The following is an 18,477-nucleotide window of genomic DNA, read 5'->3' as shown; positions in this document are numbered from 1 at the left end:
AATGGTGTTTACATATTTTAATACCAGGGAAACATCTCATTTTAATACCAATGTTGCCAATGTAATGTTTTCAGTGAAATTAAAACCAAACCTTAGTTATAGGTCCTTATGGAAAGAAAAAGGGTGCTGGGTGATTAAAACCAATGCACAGCCCAATGCAAACAGTATCATACCTTCAGTCCACAGATCAGTATCTCCAAACAGTAGCCAAGAAAAACCTAGTATTTTCAGCCTTTTTAAAGGATAATTTGTTCAGCCAAATCAACTTCATAGATAATTCCACTATCAATAACATACATCCGTGAAAAAGTTAAATGTTAACAAGAAAAACAACATGGATTTGTATATGCTATGACTGCCTTTGTCTTAACCAGATAAAAAAATATATATCCACTCAGGTTTGTCTACATGAAAGTAAATACAATACCCTTGGGCATTTCAATGTCCTCCGAAACTATTCATCATGGTAGATTAGTACATGAACTATTTCTGACCAATTTAGAATATCTATTATTTGTAACACTGCCATTTCTAGACATTTGTACAAATCCCTTTGAAGCATGATATTCACTGACCACTTATTTCACCTGATTCATAAAAAGGTTGAATATGTCAATTTTCCAGCTCTCAGTGGTTTTGACTTCAGTATTGAAACAGATTACAATTTCCTTAGAAAACACCAAAGAAGACACTCCATCTTTCCCTATATCCTCTGTTTTTTGCTTAAGAGGGTTTTACCTGGCTGCATTTATTCTCCCCATCAGGTCTCATTGGAAAAATCCTGCTCCGTTTCATGCTACTCACACATTTTTTTAAGAGTTGCTCACAACAAATTGTAAATGCCTGAGTTACATAAAAATCTCCTGAGGGCAATAGTTTAAGTAAAATTCTCCCTCAAAGGATAAAAGTTCCTTATTTATTAAAATCAATTTCTTAAGCTCTCAAAATTATCAATACTTTGGAGATAGTCGTAATGGCTTAAGTCCAAATCTGTTAAAATGCCCAAAAGGCTACCGAACAAAGAATATTTTCCTCCCCACCCTCCTTTAAAAAGTATTCTTAGAAAAATATAAGAGGTGGTCTTAGCCTAATGTAATGATGAAAACAAAATGTACCAAAAATGTGAATGAAATTAAAAATAGAGTCTTTATAGTAAATAGAGGGGAAGCAGGGAGAAAGAGCATTCCAAATATTCAAGCAAAAGCCAGTCATATTTTAAATTTTCTTCATATGTTTGAAATTGTGAATATAATTATGTTACCATACTTAAGTCATCTTCTTAGTGATATAACCAGTCAAACTTATAATAAAATGTTAACTTCCACAAGAAAAATGTATTGGTTTATTTTCCTAAGCTAAGTAATAAAGTTAAAATTCTATCACGCACTCCACAGGACATCCAATTTCTTTTAGTAGTGGAATTTTGTTAAAATGAACTTACTCCAGGAAATCACATTCCTAATTTATAAACCCTGGAAATGAAAGAGAGCTGCCACCAAGTTTATCTGTTGTGAATAAGGTAAGAAGTTCTTTGAACGGAAGGAGGAAAACAGAGAGGTATTAGCACGTACCGCCACACATTTCCTTTTTTCCTACACCAATCTGCATGTTATACTAACTGGTTCTGGTGGGCAGCAGAGAAGGTCAATGAATGCTCTTTCATGGTAACAGGGGTAAGGAGAGTTGAAAGATAATTGCTATTTGATGACTGAACAACAGAAATGCAACAGTCCTTCTCACCTAACAGGTGCAGTTCCAAAAACATATAATTAAAGACTCATTATAGAGTGTGATAGCTATGTAGACAAAGATCAAAGAAATTTAATGTTCCTGAATATTTTTAGCACAGGATAACTGCAACCAAACCACAAAGAACCATTTCTTTGGGTCCTCATGGTGGATGTCAAAAAATCTCAGCAAGTTCAAATGTTTTATTGTCTCAGAATGTGATCTGTAATGGTAAATTTCTGGTCTTCTCTAGTTTATCTTTATATAATATTTTAAAACCCCCTTCCCCTAAAACTGAGAAAGATACTATGGAAATTATGTGTGTACCTGTATGTACATACGTGCACTCTTAAATATAGTTAAACATCTTAATACATCCAACTTTAATAAATTTTTTCAAAACATAATCATTGAACAATGAACAGTCAAAATCTTTAATAACCCCACATTAAACAACGTGAGAATTGTTAAGGCTTATCTAACACAAATTAAACCAAAAAACTCACATTTTTCTCTTCCACAGTGATATAAATCATCTAAAGCAATGACAACAAAACAATAATAATAAACTGTATATGACATACAGATAAAACCTTTATAGGATTACAATGCAGTATAAAGTCCCTAAGAAAGAAATATTAGCCTTCTACTATATTCAACCTGCCTTGCACTCACTTTCAGAAAAATCTAGAAACATAGCTACTCCGAAAGTTACATATTTGAAAGTTACATATTTGATAAGTCTTTCAAAACATACGAATGCTTTTTAAAGAAAGCATAATGCTTCAACTGCTTAAATAACTTTGACCTCCTTCAAAAATGCAAGGACTTTCTTTTCAATTGGAACAGTTAAAAACCGAAAAACACAACTTAAATTAACAACAAGGTTTTATCTTCATTTATAAACAAACCTCTACGAAAGGACATGCACTCACAAGAGTAGCTTTACTGGTTGTGAAATTAAACTAAGTTACTCCATATTGGCTCCTTCATTTTACAGATGAAGAAAATAAAGAATTTTATCGACTTGTTTTAGATCACAGAGCTTGTTAATGGCAAAACCATGATTGGAATCAATCATTCCTCAGTCCTTACATACCTCCCATTCAACTATATTATCAACAATTAACAAATATATCACCAATTAGTGGTTACAAGTTTTTTGGTTATTTTCCTTTCATGAAGGAATATTGGATGAAAGTTAAAATATATTCAAATATCATCAATGTGTATACTTAGATGTGAAAGCAATACCAGTGAGAGTTTTTTTTTTTTAATTATTTATTACGGATTCTATCAAGAAGCAAAGGGAACTTTAGATAATAAACACATCGGGGATATCCAAAAATATACTTTCTTTCTTCTTCCCATATACCAATAAATAAAATAGTTAACTTGCTCAGCACAGATGCAGAGCCCTGCCATATTGCAATTCATTATTATAGATTGTAGACATACCAGTGAAGTACAGATTGGTAAACATCCACTTCAAAAAATGTAGCAATTGTTAGTTGATATTTGGCCTGACACAATAATCAAGTATTAGGAAGCACCTGGAAAAAATGGAGCCATTCAACTTTAATTTGGGAATAATAGTTCTTGGTTAGCCTTACTTGCTTCCTTACCCAGCACTAATGAAGTGGTCAGCCATCTTAAGATTGCTTCCGATGGAGTTCAGAACACAATACCCCAAAATATGGCACCCTGGCATAATGAATCTCTTAAGCTGAAGGAGTCTGAGAAAAGGACAGAACCAAGAAGGTCACTCTGACCTCATTGCTCCCAAACCCAGCCCCTTCTTCAATGAAAGCAGGAGATAAATCTCCCACGTAAAAGTCACCCATCCTGCCTGTATGTACCACAGGAAGGAAACGCATTCTTATCATCCGAGGCAGGGAATTGAGGGCGCAGAAGGCTGTATAAATAAAACTTTGTTAAACTAACCCTTATCGTCCCAGTTACTTCTTCACCATTTACTACCCCTAGTCCAAATCCCTTTGTCTTGTCAATTTCTCACAAATTTGTTGTTTCTTTGTCTAAAAGGTATAAAAGCTTCTGGCTTTGTTCAGTTCTTTGGGTCTTCATCCTCTTGTGAAGGCTCCTATGTATATGTAAAAATTCAGTAAAATTTGTATGCTTTTCTCCTGTTAATCTTTGTCAGTTTAATTTTCAGACCCAGCCAGGGACCCTAAGAGGGTCGAGTAAAACTTTTTCCTCCCCTACACTTCCCGCTAACTTCCTTAACTTCTCTATCCCTCTGTGCTTTGCCTTGCTCACTTTGGCTGTAACAAACAAACCCAGTGAACAGTGAACTCTTTGCTGGACAATCAGTTCCTCTGTCAATTCCTGTCTGCAAATGGAATGAGGCCTGAACTAGAGTATTGACAATGGAAATGTAAAAACTACGCAAGAGATATTGCAAATAAGAAAATGGGCAAGTGTGATGAACAAGGAGTCTCAACGATGACCCCAAATCATACACACAGGGCTCAGAGCCAAATCCCTGAATAGATGGACGAGTGCTCTAAGTCCAGAATCGCACTTACCTAAGCTCCACAGTATGTGTTCAGCATTGTGCCTGTATCTCCACAGTACTATCTGATAATTCATATTTATCTAGCATCCCTCCTATCAATATGTTTCAGAAATTTCCAGCCACATATTTGAAAAATCCATATGCATGTATAATTTGTTCTTGCCCCTCGAAATTAACTCCTCTATAGCTGTCTCTTAACTTTTATTACTCCAATTTTCCAAGATCATTTGAAAGAGTTGAGAAATGCATGAAGGTGAATGCTTGCATCAAACTACTGTCATCAGCAAACACATGATTCCAACATGTAAAATCAGTACTGTCATTTATAAACAATACTAAGTAATAGCAGAAACCAAAATTAATGAAAAGCTCACATGATAACACAGCACAGCGTATCCTGCATTCTATTCCTGGGAGAAAGTAATGATGAGGAAATAAACTGACAGAAGTTTTTTTCAAGATACAAAACATGTCATAAGGTCAGAGAATATCCCTAGGGCAATGTCCCATACCACTTACAATTAAAATATTTTGCCATTTTAATTGATGCTTATAATGTTGACCTCAACAACACTACAAAATTCTTAAGCATTTTCTATATCAAAGAAAAATGCTTAATATAGTTTTTACTGCTGGATTCATTTCAGGGTATTCTTATTCTTTGACAAATGCTAATTCACATATGGAAATTTATGATACCTCAATTTTTTAAAATCCATTTAACACTCCAGTTTAGCACTTAGTCTTTAATACTTTTTGATGAATGAATGTTGAATGCACCAATTTAAGAAACGATATCCAGGTAACTCTCTTGGAAGCTGGTATCAAGGGTCGTATGGTACTATAGCCTTGCCCTAAAAAAACCTATAGCAATACTCAGTACTCAGGCAGCATCCTCCAAAATAGAATTAGACCAAATCTGCGTATTTTCAGTAATGCTGGGTGCTGCAGAGCAGACCTAACAAATAGGAGTGGGTTGATTCTGAGCGTATGAAGGTTTGAGATTCACATTCATATGGCAGACTACTAAGCTAGCTATCTCACTTGAAGCTGATTTACTTTTTCAAAGTACACTACAATGTTATACTGCCTTCTATGTTCTCCCTTCATGGATTCCATCTCAACAAAAGATTTTCAGGTTTAAACTGCCCGATGCGAGAGGCCATACACCTACAGCTTTACTGACCAGGTGGGAAATCTCCCCAAATTAGCTGCCCATTATCTAACACCAATCAAACAGCTGGGGTCATAGAGCAAACACTGTTATCTAGTGCACACGGATCTTCTTTCAATCGACTACACAGAATACCTGCGCTCCAGGTGCTAGCTGGCATCTTAATTGTGAATTGTCAGCTATCCAGCTCCTATCAAAAGTCCAGCAGAGATGATAGATATTCCAGAGGGAGAGCCTCAGGGACATTACTCAAGTACACCTTGGTAGCAGCTTGGATTACGGGGAAGCTGTATACCAGTACTATTACTCTGGGTCTTTGTAGAAATATCATGACTTTGTGGGTTGTTTTTTTTTTTTAAAACTCAAGGCCCCATGGAGGAAATGGACATTCACAGAAATCCTCTGTACTTTATGGAAAACTATCAAAGACTCACTCTACTGTGTTGTTCAATACCCCTCGTTTAAAGAAACACAAAATAAAATTCTCTGAGTTTAGAATCAGAAAGAATGTCCTTCCCTGAAAAATAAACGCACTGTCATTCATCAGGTAACAGCTATGTCTGTCAATACTCTGCCTTTTTTTCCCCTTGGCTATGGGGAAAATTGGAACTATTTTATACTCAAATCACTACCTGACATTGTCCTAGACTTTTTGAAAACTACCACGTTCCCGCCTTACTTGGAGCATGTATTTTCACCCTCATCTTAATGGTATTGGGATATCTGCATCTCTTATTGAAAGCTGCAATTGCTTTAGTAATAGTCCCATAATAATAAGTATATAAAACTCTAGTATGTGTCCAAGACCTTTAGTTAAATTAATTCATATAAACCAAAATAAAAATATCTCAAACGACACATATTTATAAGCTTTTTCTTCCCAAGGCTAGTTTTGAATATACAGAAAATACAATAAAACGCATATAAGATATTTTTAAATGGAAAGAAGTTCACCTTCTATTTAGAAATCCATTTAATTATTGTGCCTAGACTCTGCTGCTAGATTTTATATACCTTTATAATTACATGTCCAGTTACAAGTTTCTAATTATTTTAGACAATTATTATATATACATATTGGTTTTCAAATTTAAAACACATCATTTAAATGAGAAAATGCATTGCCTTGGCGGAGCTTCCTATATCATATAATAATAAAATAAATACCAACACAGGAGCCATCATTTATTCTACTTTAATGTCTCTAACATTTTCTCCAACTGAAACAATACTTCAGAAACCCGAGTCAGTATTTGCTGTTCCTATGTTTTTCTTTTTGAAAATTATATAGGACACGTAGATCTAGTTTGGTTCTATTATGAGATATAATATTGGATCTGCCTTAAGTTAAAATTCTGTTTTGAAGCTAATATTATATAATTAAAATTCAATGTCACTGAATATTTATGGGACCAACTTAGCTAAATGAGCCAACATGGTTGCTGTTAATACAAATTGTTGGCCAAGATTTTAAAAGAAAGCATACAATTTGACATAACTACTCTGAATTTACTATTTTCTAGTCTATGTAAAACTGTACTAGGGTCTTCTAAAACGATTTATGCATTTGAAAGTTAAAGTGAACAAATTTAAAATACAACCCTGCTTTCGCAATACTGCACATAATGCTGCCTTTTGAGATGTGCTCACAGTTTTAAGTCCTCTTCCCATTTCTGCACCATAAAAAATTGTCCTCATTATTCTGCTTTTCATAAGTAGTCCAGTGCAGAATGTTCTTAGAGTACTGATCTGCATCTAACGTTATATTAACTTTCTAAGTAGTGTCAGCTGCTTTGCCAAGCTTTTAATGCATTTAATATAGGCTGTTCAAATAGTTATTAACACCCATAATTCAGAAAGTACTTTCTATTCCTAATTTGTATTACTGTCAAGAGTCAGCTATTTTCATTACGATGATTATGTTAAAATGCATATTAATGTGCTAGAAAAATGTTTAAATCTAAAGGGAAGTTCGAAAATATCAAGTAAAAACAAATATGCCAGAGGTAATGCAAATAACTACACCTACAGAAACTCTAAAAGATATTTTATGTTTTCACCTGCTTGAAAAGATTGGCTGAGGAAGCTATCGTCACAGAAAGGGAATATACACACTATGCCATGAGTTTGGCAGATAACTAAGATTCCAAGCAAAACAGAAAAAAACAGTTTCCTACTGGGGTAATATACCCTTCAAGCTATAAAGCAATTTCAGCAACAACTCTGAAAGAATTCTACACCATCACAACTCTCATACTATTCTTCAAACCAGTATTTCTTGTTTTTGTCATGTGTTGAGAAAGCTTAGTGACAATGATTTATTGCTACACATTTCTTTGGATCTTCATAAAATGTATTGCCAAATACCTATGCATCCTGTAATGGGTTGGCTGGGAATAAAATTGTCCAAACTCATTGGTCATTTCTCAGCAGGCACTGCTTCCTTTCATAACTTTAGTAGAGGAATATAAACAAAAATCTGTAAATAACATAGTTCTCATCCTGAAACACACAGACCATGGTATGTGCAAAGTCTAATACGATTTGTGGTCCAGACTGGGATTTACTTTATAGCCAAAACTCATGGATTTTTAGGGTGTTAAATAGAGTTGTAAACATTCAATTTCATTAATTCACCATGCAACCATAAAAAGACCATCGTGGAAAGAATGCTACGTTGTCTGTAGCTGATGAATATGGTTCAAATCAAACCAATAGGTTTCACTCTTATGTGGAGGAAGTTTGCTTCATTCTTTTTCTCCGATTACATCTTAAAATGCATGGCCACAAAATAGAGCCCGATTAATGCAAATTCATTCTCATGGCTGGAGGAGCATAGATTTTTACTGATGGTGGGTCAACATCTACATCAAATCACACATTATTGTATATAAATTACACCGTACCTGCCATCATGAAACAAATAAGAGGGCAAGAGGTTCCCTTCCCCAGAGGAGTCTAAAATCGAAGTGAGAAAAGCAGACATACATGCATGAAACTATTACACAGCATAAGCAGGTGCAGGTGAATGTGTACAGTACAAAATAAATGTTGAAGGAATGTATAGTAATGGAGTGATTTGGGATATGGCCAGTTAATGATGGCTTATAAAAGGAATTTTTAAATATTTGCCATTAGCAGAAAATAATATAAAGAAATTACTTTCTTAGAGCCTTTATCATCTAAGTGATTAAATACTATATGAATTTGAAAATCATGACTGTTTAATATTCTGAAATGACTGTGCTTTGAAAATGTTTAGTAAAGCTATTAGTGTGTGTATGAGTGTCTATATATTTATGATTTTACTAGGGGCTGAACAAAAAGAAGTCAGTTAAAACTGTGGTACAGAAGCAAATCAGCCATGAAGAGGGCAAATGCCCAGATTCCAATGAATATCAGCTTTGGAAAATAGTTATGTAACAGAGACACAGAAACTGCTTCCTTCAATATTTTAAAGGAAACTAAATACCTTTAAAAAAAATAAAATAAAACTAAATACCTGTCCAGAGTTGGTTAAATATATTTACAAATACAAGAAAATAATAGAATGCTAGGAAATCTTTTAGTCTTAATAGAGGAACATTTTTCTCACTCTTCAAAATCATTTCTTAACAATAATCTAGTTCCTATAGCAAAAGTAAGAGGATTGGAACTAAGCAAAAGAGAACACAGAACATAGAAATTTAGAGCTGGAAGGCTCCAATCTCATTTACATATGGAAAAACTGAGGCCCAAAGAGTTCACTGACTGGACTAAGGTCATAGAGGGTGAGAAATCAAGGCCTGGAAATCAGATATCATGACTGGCATTCTAGTGGTACTCTATCATATAACATGTTCTCTCTCATAATTTAGTATCCAGAAAAATTTTCTTTATAAAGAGAACAAGGTTAACAAAATTTAATTTCATTAATGATAGTTCTACATAAGGAAGAATAATATTAAATGATTACTGCTGAATTTCAAGGATTCTTTTACTGTTATATAACAAATAAGACATGATGCATTCAAGGTGATTTTTCCCTCTACACGCTATTTTTTCTTTGTTTTCTGTATAATTTACTTATTATTATACAAATTATTCTCTTTCTTGGGTTTATTCTTACATTGATTTCCTCCTTTTCTTAGGGCAACACTCTCCAGAGACACTTTCTGAGATGGACAAATTCTGGACATCACCTTGCCTCCCTTTCCCTTCCCAAGGACACGACTGACTCGATTAGGGACGGTCACCTAACCAGAGGTGTGGCCAGCATGTAGATGGGCCTGTAGGCTGAGGTGGCCTGGCATGAAAAGCTTTGCCAGAGCAGAAACAAATGGGGACCAGCATCTCCCCATTAAGAATTCTAAATGAGGAATACAGCGAAGGCCAGGCAGTTAATATCAGGAAAAGAAGCAGACTCATATAGAGTCCATGTTCACAATGAACAAATCAGGGAGAGGCACCATGAATTTCTGCTTCTGAGTTGAAGACTCATGACAAAAATAATCAGGCTCTAGGACTACCTTGGGATGTCAAGTGACCTTCCATATCGGCCTCCACGAAGCACAGCTACACGGCTGTCTCTAGAATTGCTGTGAAATTTCTAGCTCCTTCACTGCAACATGTTACATGGTCTCCCTGCTTCTACCCAGAGTTATCCTTTAAAAACCTAGGTCAGGTCAGGCCATTACTCTCCTCAAAACCCTCTTACGGCTTCCCAGCTCACTCAGAGTAAAAGCCAAAGTCCTACCAATGGCTCACAATTCTCTGCCTCCAGCCACACTGGCCTCTTTGACATTCCTGGAAAAGGCCAAGCATTTGCTGCTGCTGCTGCTGCTGCTTCCTGTTTCTAACAATGTTCTTCCTCCAGTGGACAACACAGCTCACTCCCACACTTCCTTTAGATCTCTGCTCACATGTCACTAAAGTCAGGGAGGCCTTCACTGACCATGTGATATGAAATAGCAACATTCCCTCCCCAGGACAGATCACAACCTGACATGTTATGTACATATGTGTATGTGTGTGTGTGTGTGTGTGTATATATACATATATATATATGTATATATATGTGTATATATATGTATATATATGCATATATATGTGTATATATATATGTATATATATATACATATATATATATGTATATAAATATATATATTTTTTAATTGTCTGACTTCTCTTACTAGAATGTAAGCTCCATATGCAGGCCCCATATGGACAAGGGGAATTTGTTATTCCTTTCTGGGATATCCATCTGCTATATAAAAACAAACTATATAATATTAAGTGCTATTCATTGAACTGCTCCAACCTAAGGTATTACCAAAAAAAAAAAAAAATAGTAACTCTCAATAGTAAAATTAAAAAGCTTTCTTGATTTATCATATAATGGTAAAGAGGAATAATATCATATGGATGGCATGTGAATTACTAGAGGTATCATCCATAATGTATAGAGCAAAGGAGTCCCAAATTTCACTACAAAGAGCCACGAGGCCATAAGAAGAAGACTTTTCAATGCAATGATACATATTCTTAAGATAGTACACTTCAAAAAATAAATGCATTGGTTTATAGAAGATGTAGACTTTCAGATGATTTTTTAATCAGTGAAAATGCAGGCTCAAAGGATGTTATAGTGTCATTAAACATTAATGAGTTATATGGCTAAGTTCTCTACAACTATAATAAAAATAAATTTTGTTTCTTAAACTGGTAATGAATACAGAGGTGTTTTTATATTCTCCTCTGTACTTGTTGCTGAAATATTTCATAGCGTTTTTTTAAAAATTCAAGTCAGGCAAATTTTAATGAAAGAAATAAAGTCAAAATATTTAGTATGTGACAAGAATGAAAGGAGGATATTTTAAAAGACTTTCCTTATTGTGAGGTAATACAAAGAAGTGGATAAGGACCCAGGATTGGAACCATAGCTCTGACACTTACTAGCCATGTAACATTAAAATGGAGCAAATTACTTAACCTTTCTGAGCCTCAAGTTCTTCATCTATAAAATGAGAACAATATTAATACTAATCATAATGATTCCCGGGTTGTATGTGTGTATCTCAAGTTCTTAGAACATTTCCTGGGGGATAAAAAATGGTATATATGTTAAGTGTTCCTTGTTATTATTTTTTTTATGTTTTAAAGATGCCTGTAGGGCATCTGGGAAGACATTTGGAGATGGGGTCTGAACTTCAAGAGAAAGGTCTGAGCTGGAAATATAAATCGAGGCACAGGGACCTCGATTATAAATCACAGGGACACACACACATACACATTCTCTCTCTCTCTTAGAACAGTGCCTAGCAGATAATAAGTACTATATAAATGTTAAAATATTAACTATTATTATTTTAATAAGCATTTCAGAAGTCAATTAAATTTAAGCTTATTAAAATGAAAGTTAACTCCTATTGCATATAGTAGGTGCTCACTAACGGTTTAATGACTTTAAAGAATTCTCAGTGGTTACCTTTTTTCATTCATCATTATAAGTGAATGGAAATTGTAAAAATACAATTTAAAATTTACTCAAAATATAAATCTAAATTTAGTAGGTAAAATAAAACAAGTACTAACAATTGTGATGACAGTATTAGATTTGACTTGAAAAATTTTCAAATTTATTTATTCCGTTCATTTAGAATCAACTCCAATATAAATGCATATATTTCTTATGCCTATGAGCCATAGAAAAACAACCCCCAGTGCTTATAATTATCAATTATCAGGTTCCTCAGAGTTAAATGTCCCTGCTGAAAATAGTCAATAGCATTTCCACAGGATTTCTATCTTATCCTCAAAGATTTGGCTCACATACAGGGCAAAACTGGAGAGGAAGGGGAGTACTGGCCAAGTTTATTCACCGTCTAAACAAAATTGAAAAAGACGTCTGCGTACAAAGTGGATGGTTTAAAATGAATTTGAAAAATCTGCTACCCCTAACATGCACTAAATATGCATGTACGGCAATCTAGCAATTGTTTCTGCCTCAAAATGTTTGATTTTCATTCACATTATAGCTAGACCTACTTAGTATTCTTCCATTGCAATCCCTTACCTGCAGCAGAAACCCAGTAAAACACAAGAAGAATGTGTGTGTTGGGGGGGTGCTAGGGTAATTAACAAAGCTAAAAAGTACCCCAAGGCACAAAGATAGAGGACAGTCCCCCTCAAAGGATGGGGCAGGAAGTGGGGGTGGTCCCTGGCCTTAAATTCAGGTATACATATAGGCATCAGTTCCCAGGCACAAAGGCAGCCAAAAAAAGCTTTTTTGGCTCTAGGAATATTCCTAGAGTGAGGGGAAAGGTGACTACCCAGCCAACCGCCAATTGAATCAACTTGACAATTAGGAAAGTGACCTACGAAGTCATAAATATCAGATTTTAATCTCAGGCTTCCAGCATTTGTATAAGTGATACCACAAAAGAATATTCTGTCTCTTAGACTACTTCTTTCCGCACTGACATCTTGAGGAAGAAATATGACCCTCGTCTGTCTCTCCTTCAGTATGATTTTCCCCAGGGCAGGCAACCTTTTCGACAAAGGGTAGTTCATAATTTCTTATGTTTATGAAGACTAGAATTTGGAAAGATGTCTGATAATTTAAATAACAAACACGTTTATAGTATGTTAACCATTTGTGGTTTTCAAAAGAGTGTCATTTATGACTTCCTTGCTTTTGAAGGGAAGAAAAGTTAAATTTATGCCTCAGGAAGCTTAAGCAAGAACTGTTGATAAGTTTTCCTAGGAACTGGCAAAAAGAGGCCACATTCTAACAGTATGGATTGTTGGCTTTTAAGAGATTTTCTGTTTTTGCACCTTCTTTTTGTGATTGAGACAAGTAATGCTTTTCTATCTGAATGTATGTATTTTTTCTTTCCACTAATGTAACAGAGCTAGTAACTTGAAAGATACCATCTTCAGTGTATGTACAACTGAGTGCTTAGTGTGTTCAATTATTTAAAAGCCTCACATAAGTCATATAACCTATACTAAAATGTTTTATTACAAATAGGATGTATGTTATTGATATCATATAGAGAAGAGAAAAAATTATTCTGGATAATTACAATATTAATATTCAAAAACAAAACTATAGGCTTTTCAAATGAATTTAGAAAAAAATCATACAGGGAGGTAAAGATTTGCAAAGGTGCTTTAATAAAACGTTTAAATAAATTTTGGTTAAACTTGCAAAGTTTAATAAAATTCCCATTATTACTTTTTGTTTGTCTACCCTACGAGAATAAAACCTATATACATAAAACAGAGCATTTAGTACTATAAATAATGCATCAGAACATGAAACTTACATAAAGTCTGGTATCTGTGTACTATGCAACTACAAGAGATTGTAATTTAATCCAAATATCTCCACATTGTATTTGAAACAATCATTAATCATATTTTAAGAAAAAAAGTCAAAGCTGACCCTCCCATTTAAACATAGTATAATCTTATCTTTTAAAAAACATAAACCTACAGTGTAAGAGCAAATCACTAAATGAACATTTGAACTGAGTGCCTGAATTCATAAACTGCTATCTTTAGCACATCTGAATTAATCAACTACTATATTTAGCAAGAGATACTAATATGACTATAATATGCTAAATCCAAACATAGAAAATAAGTCTAATGTAAAAACAACAGAATTTTTTTTGTCTCTTACCTGGCTCCTTGACTGCATCTACTTTCTCCTAATATGTAGGTATTTCAGAAGAAGCAGCTCCCATGCAACTAATAATTTTCAACTTTTTCTATACCTTTTCTCCCCCAAAATCATCCATCCAAGAGTGTTTTCATTTGCTTGCTGGTAAACTCTACAAAAAGGCCAATTTATCCATCACCATCTCCCTCTGAGCTTCAAATATAGTTAGAAAAATAGAAAAGTTCAAAGCAGTTGGAAAAGCAGTGAAGTTCCAAAAGGATGCCAGTCCCAATCTTTTGTTTAAAGAAATCTACTTCCTAAAAGTCAAACAGTCAAACTTAGTCACAACTGGAAGCAGGGTCTTCAGGAAATGAAAAAAGTTTTCGCTGCTTCAATCAGCAGATTTAAAATGCTCCCCATCCACAGTGGGGTAGATGTGGCCCTCGACGGTGAGATACTCAACGGCTTGATTGATGGTCCCGATGCTCAGGTTGCTAAGCTCGGTCTGGAGCTCACGAACGCTCTTGCCTTCCTGTCGAGGACACTCGTGAATCAAACGCAGCACCTCCTTCCGGATGAAGTCGGGGTGGTACTCGCTGTGCCTCTGGGCCTCATCCATTTCTGAGGGAACAACAGGAACACTTTGCCCAGAGGTCGCTTTATCCAGCATCATGTGCGCATTAACCGTTTCTAGAATATGTGTGGTGAACTCGTTCATGTCTTCCAGGACACGGATTTTCAACACCTCAAGGCTCTTCACCTCCGCAGAACATTTGAGGATACCTAACACTTTGGCGTATACTCCCACTGGAAGGAGAGTTATCCCCTGCTTTGCTCTATCTCTGCCGACCCACTGGCGGACCTTGATAGGCTTGGTGGTCATATCATCAATCTTGTAAAGAACGTAATTTGCAGCCATCTCTGCCTGCCTGATTATCCCCACGATAGAGACTTGGGAAACCTCGATTCCCCTAATCGTGAAGACATTATCAACCACAGTGGAGGTGAGCAGCTGGTTTACACAGCAAGGTATAATATCCTGGATTCGGGACCTGTATCGTATGGACTTAAAAGCAGGAGCTACCCTGCCCTGAGACGGTGGGTCATTGCTTCCGACGGCTCCGCCTGCAGCAGAGATGCCGCCATAGCTCCTAAACCCATTCTTACTCATTTTAAGGGCAGCTCCGGCAGACGAGGAGGTGGGGTTTGGCTCCCGTCAGCAAGTTCCACGAGTTCCACAGGCAGGCTACAACGGCTATAACGGCTACAACGGAATGCTGGGATTGTGACGACACAAGCAGCCCCACGCAACTGTGGAGCCAATCACCTGCCAGGATGCAGCTGTCTCTACCAATCAAGACCTGCCAGCTTCTCACTTCGCCCCACAATTCTTTGGAGTTGTCGGGTAGCTGCTCCCCTACGTCTTAAAGGACCCGCGTGTAATTTCAAACCTTTCCCGCTATCTTTATAAAAATGCATTTTTAGTAGGTTCCCCCCACCCCTGCTTCATTCCTAAATGTAACGACTTCTGTAGTCACTTCTAAAAGACTCATTTATTCAACTCACTCAACTACTCAACAGCAATTTTCAGAGCAATAAGTTCAGTATAGTTTGTGTGTGGAGGCGGCAGAGGCGGCAGCGGGGGAGGGGGGGACGGGGGACGACCCACCGCGTTTACTGTCCACCAAGAACTCACTTCCTTTTTTAAATCATTAAAACCAGAAGCATTCTGGAAAAAATGGCAAGACAGCCACCTCTGAATAATTATCGTATTCAAACGCAAGTCATATCTTACCATTACTTTTTTAAATTTTTTATTGTAGAATTACGCTTTTCCAGTTATTCTGCCAAATGCATTATCAGTAAAAATAAATAGTATAATATATTTCAATTTATACATAAATTCAAATGAAACAACTGAGCTCTAAATTATTTTCAAGGCTCTGTGGATAGGTCAGGGAAGTACAAATCCCATCATATATTAGGAAAAACAAGAACAAAATTAAAATATGGTTTCTATATACTCTTATCCAGTAATTTCTGAACTTAATATTTTAGTAATTGTGTAAGTAGATCCCAGAATATTTTCATATTACACTGAAAATCTGTTTTTCCCTATAAAAACATTTTATTTGGGGTGTAATTAACTGAAAGGCTTTTTATAGTTAATAAAAGAACATCAGTTATTGGAATCCACCATTGGCAAGAACTTCTTCCTTAAAAATCCTTTGTACCTAGGTAATAGCCTAAATGTGTAGATTTTTGAGGAGTTTATTAATATTTTCTTATTTACTTTATTGGTTAAAATAAACTAATTTTGCTATCCCAAATTATAGAAATGTGTGAATGACATATCTAAAACTTGTAGAATACAAAACTATATTTACTTCTCAAGTTAAAAAGGAAAAATATCATAGAGCCAATATACTTAATTTATTTTATAAATAAATATATAATAATTGTTATCCGAGTACAAATTTTCATATAAATGTGGATGTTTAACTTCTGGACCCATATTTTACATAATCAAAGAGGACTTAACCATCTGACTAATATTTGTATTCTTAAAATTGCATGTTATTAGAGATCATATTAGCTATACATTTTGAAATGTTTACAAACTCGTAATTAGACATTGTTTTATTAACTAACATCAGACTTCTGGTCAGGAAAACTTGAGGTTAAAATGACGTAAGTGATTATATTCCCAACAATGATATACAGTACAAATTGTATGAATCATACCAAAACAGTAAAAAAGCACCTACCTGACAGGATTGCTGGTTAAAGAAACCCTCAGAGATTCTAGGCAATTAAGAAGTTTCTCATCTGAAATACCAGATCGTAATTCATGAACATATTCTTGTGAAGACAGAGTGCATTCATGTTTGCTGTTTTTCAGCCCTCCCTATTAAAAAAAAAAAAAAAAAAGATATTATTTTAAACAAACAACAGGTTTTTTTTTTAACTTTTAAAATACAATAATGCATAGAATATGTAAATATTTTACAGTATAAAAATGTGTACAGAGTGCCAGGCGCTTAAAAACTTTTGGTCATAAAACTCACATGGTGGGGCTTCCCTGGTGGTGCAGTGGTTGAGAATCTGCCTGCCAATGCAGGGGACACGGCTTCGAGCCCTGGTCTGGGAAGATCCCACATGCCGCGGAGCAACTAGGCCCGTGAGCCACAATTACTGAGCCTGTGCGTCTGGAGCCTGTGCTCCGCAACAAGAGAGGCCGCGACAGTGAGAGGCCTGCGCACCGCGATGAAGAGTGGCTCCCGCTTGCCACAACTAGAGAAAAGCCCTCGCACAGAAACGAAGACCCAACACAGGCATAAATCAGTCAATCAATCAATCAATCAATCTCTGGGGCTAAAAAAAAAAAAACTCACATGGTAAAAAATAAAAATAAAAAATAAAAAAAAACTCACATGGTAAAATCATGTTGTATATATCTCAACACTCTCCTCAGCCTCATTTAAAGGAAAATTACACTGATGGCACTCATAACCTGAACAGAATATGGACTTCAGTGGCATAAAGTATCACTGACAGGGATGCTTAAATTTACGATCCAGGCATTAGGATTAACATTAAGTGGTCCTCCTTAACCCACAGGATGAACATTTAGAAGTCATCTTATTAATTCTCCTAGTTATTTATATTCTATTCTACAAAATACAGTGAACAAAATTTAATGCAAACATTATACATAACCCAAATCTACTGAAATATGTCAGAATATCACCCTATCTGAAAACCAAGTGAAAATGTTTATTAAAATGCAAAATAATATAGTCTCCAATTAGCATGTTAGTTAACAAATTAGTGTAAAGCATTCACCAATTCCTAACTACTCCTTCGTAACTATGTTAATCCCATGCTGTAGTAATCTTAAAAAGCCATTAAATGCATTTATCTGATAGCGACTAGTTTTTAGCTTAATTTCCAGGATTCATGGGGTTATTTCTAGAACTCATTATCTCATCACAGCTCCTTAGCTTCTTCACCTTGCCATAACTATGTAAGTAGTTTGGGAAAAGGCTGGGAGGAAAACATCATCAACACATTCATTGTACTAATAACTCATAGTTTCACATTCCAGATCTACATAATCATAACTGCCCCCTTCCTGTATTACAAATGTATCCCCCTGAATTAAAACCCTAGCTTGAGTCCCATTTTGTAAGCTCATATGAATTACACTCAGTTTCTGCTAAGTATCTAAGCTAGAAGAAGGAAAGCAATTTTTTTCCAATTTGATAGAAGTTATATCATTAGAGGATATAGAGTTTAAGAAAAAAAAACCAATACGTTAATAATGAGAAATAGATTCCCTAGGGTTTCATACCATTTGGCTTTTTATTGAGAATGCCTCCTGATATAGAA

General features: G+C 35.3%; 2 protein-coding genes across 8 annotated transcripts in view; both read right to left on the bottom strand.

Annotated features, from left to right (window-relative positions):
• DIAPH2 (diaphanous related formin 2) overlaps positions 1-18,477 on the bottom strand; it is an 860,940-nt gene that overhangs the window by 641,691 nt on the left and 200,772 nt on the right. For all 7 annotated transcript variants that reach the window (XM_082377063.1, XM_082377064.1, XM_082377062.1 and 4 more), the window contains one exon: positions 16,854-16,993. In XM_082377063.1, the coding sequence (XP_082233189.1) occupies positions 16,854-16,993 (140 nt within the window). The remainder of the gene's footprint in view (positions 1-16,853; positions 16,994-18,477) is intronic.
• Positions 13,700-16,841, bottom strand: RPA4 (replication protein A4). Its single transcript, XM_082377518.1, has one exon. It carries the CDS (start codon positions 15,254-15,256, stop codon positions 14,477-14,479), a length of 780 nt encoding a protein of 259 aa, XP_082233644.1. The 5' UTR covers positions 15,257-16,841; the 3' UTR covers positions 13,700-14,476.

This window comes from Balaenoptera borealis (genome assembly GCF_965194805.1).
Source record: "Balaenoptera borealis genome assembly, chromosome: X".
Lineage (NCBI taxonomy): Eukaryota > Metazoa > Chordata > Mammalia > Artiodactyla > Balaenopteridae > Balaenoptera > Balaenoptera borealis.
The sequence above is the reverse complement of the archived record's forward strand: the minus strand, read 5'-3'. Positions and strand labels throughout refer to the sequence as shown.

What these genes read in the sequence shown, in the direction of transcription:
- RPA4 (XM_082377518.1), bottom strand. Translation starts at nt 15,256, where the DNA reads ATGAGTAAGAATGGGTTTAGGAGCTATGGCGGCATCTCTGCTGCAGGC.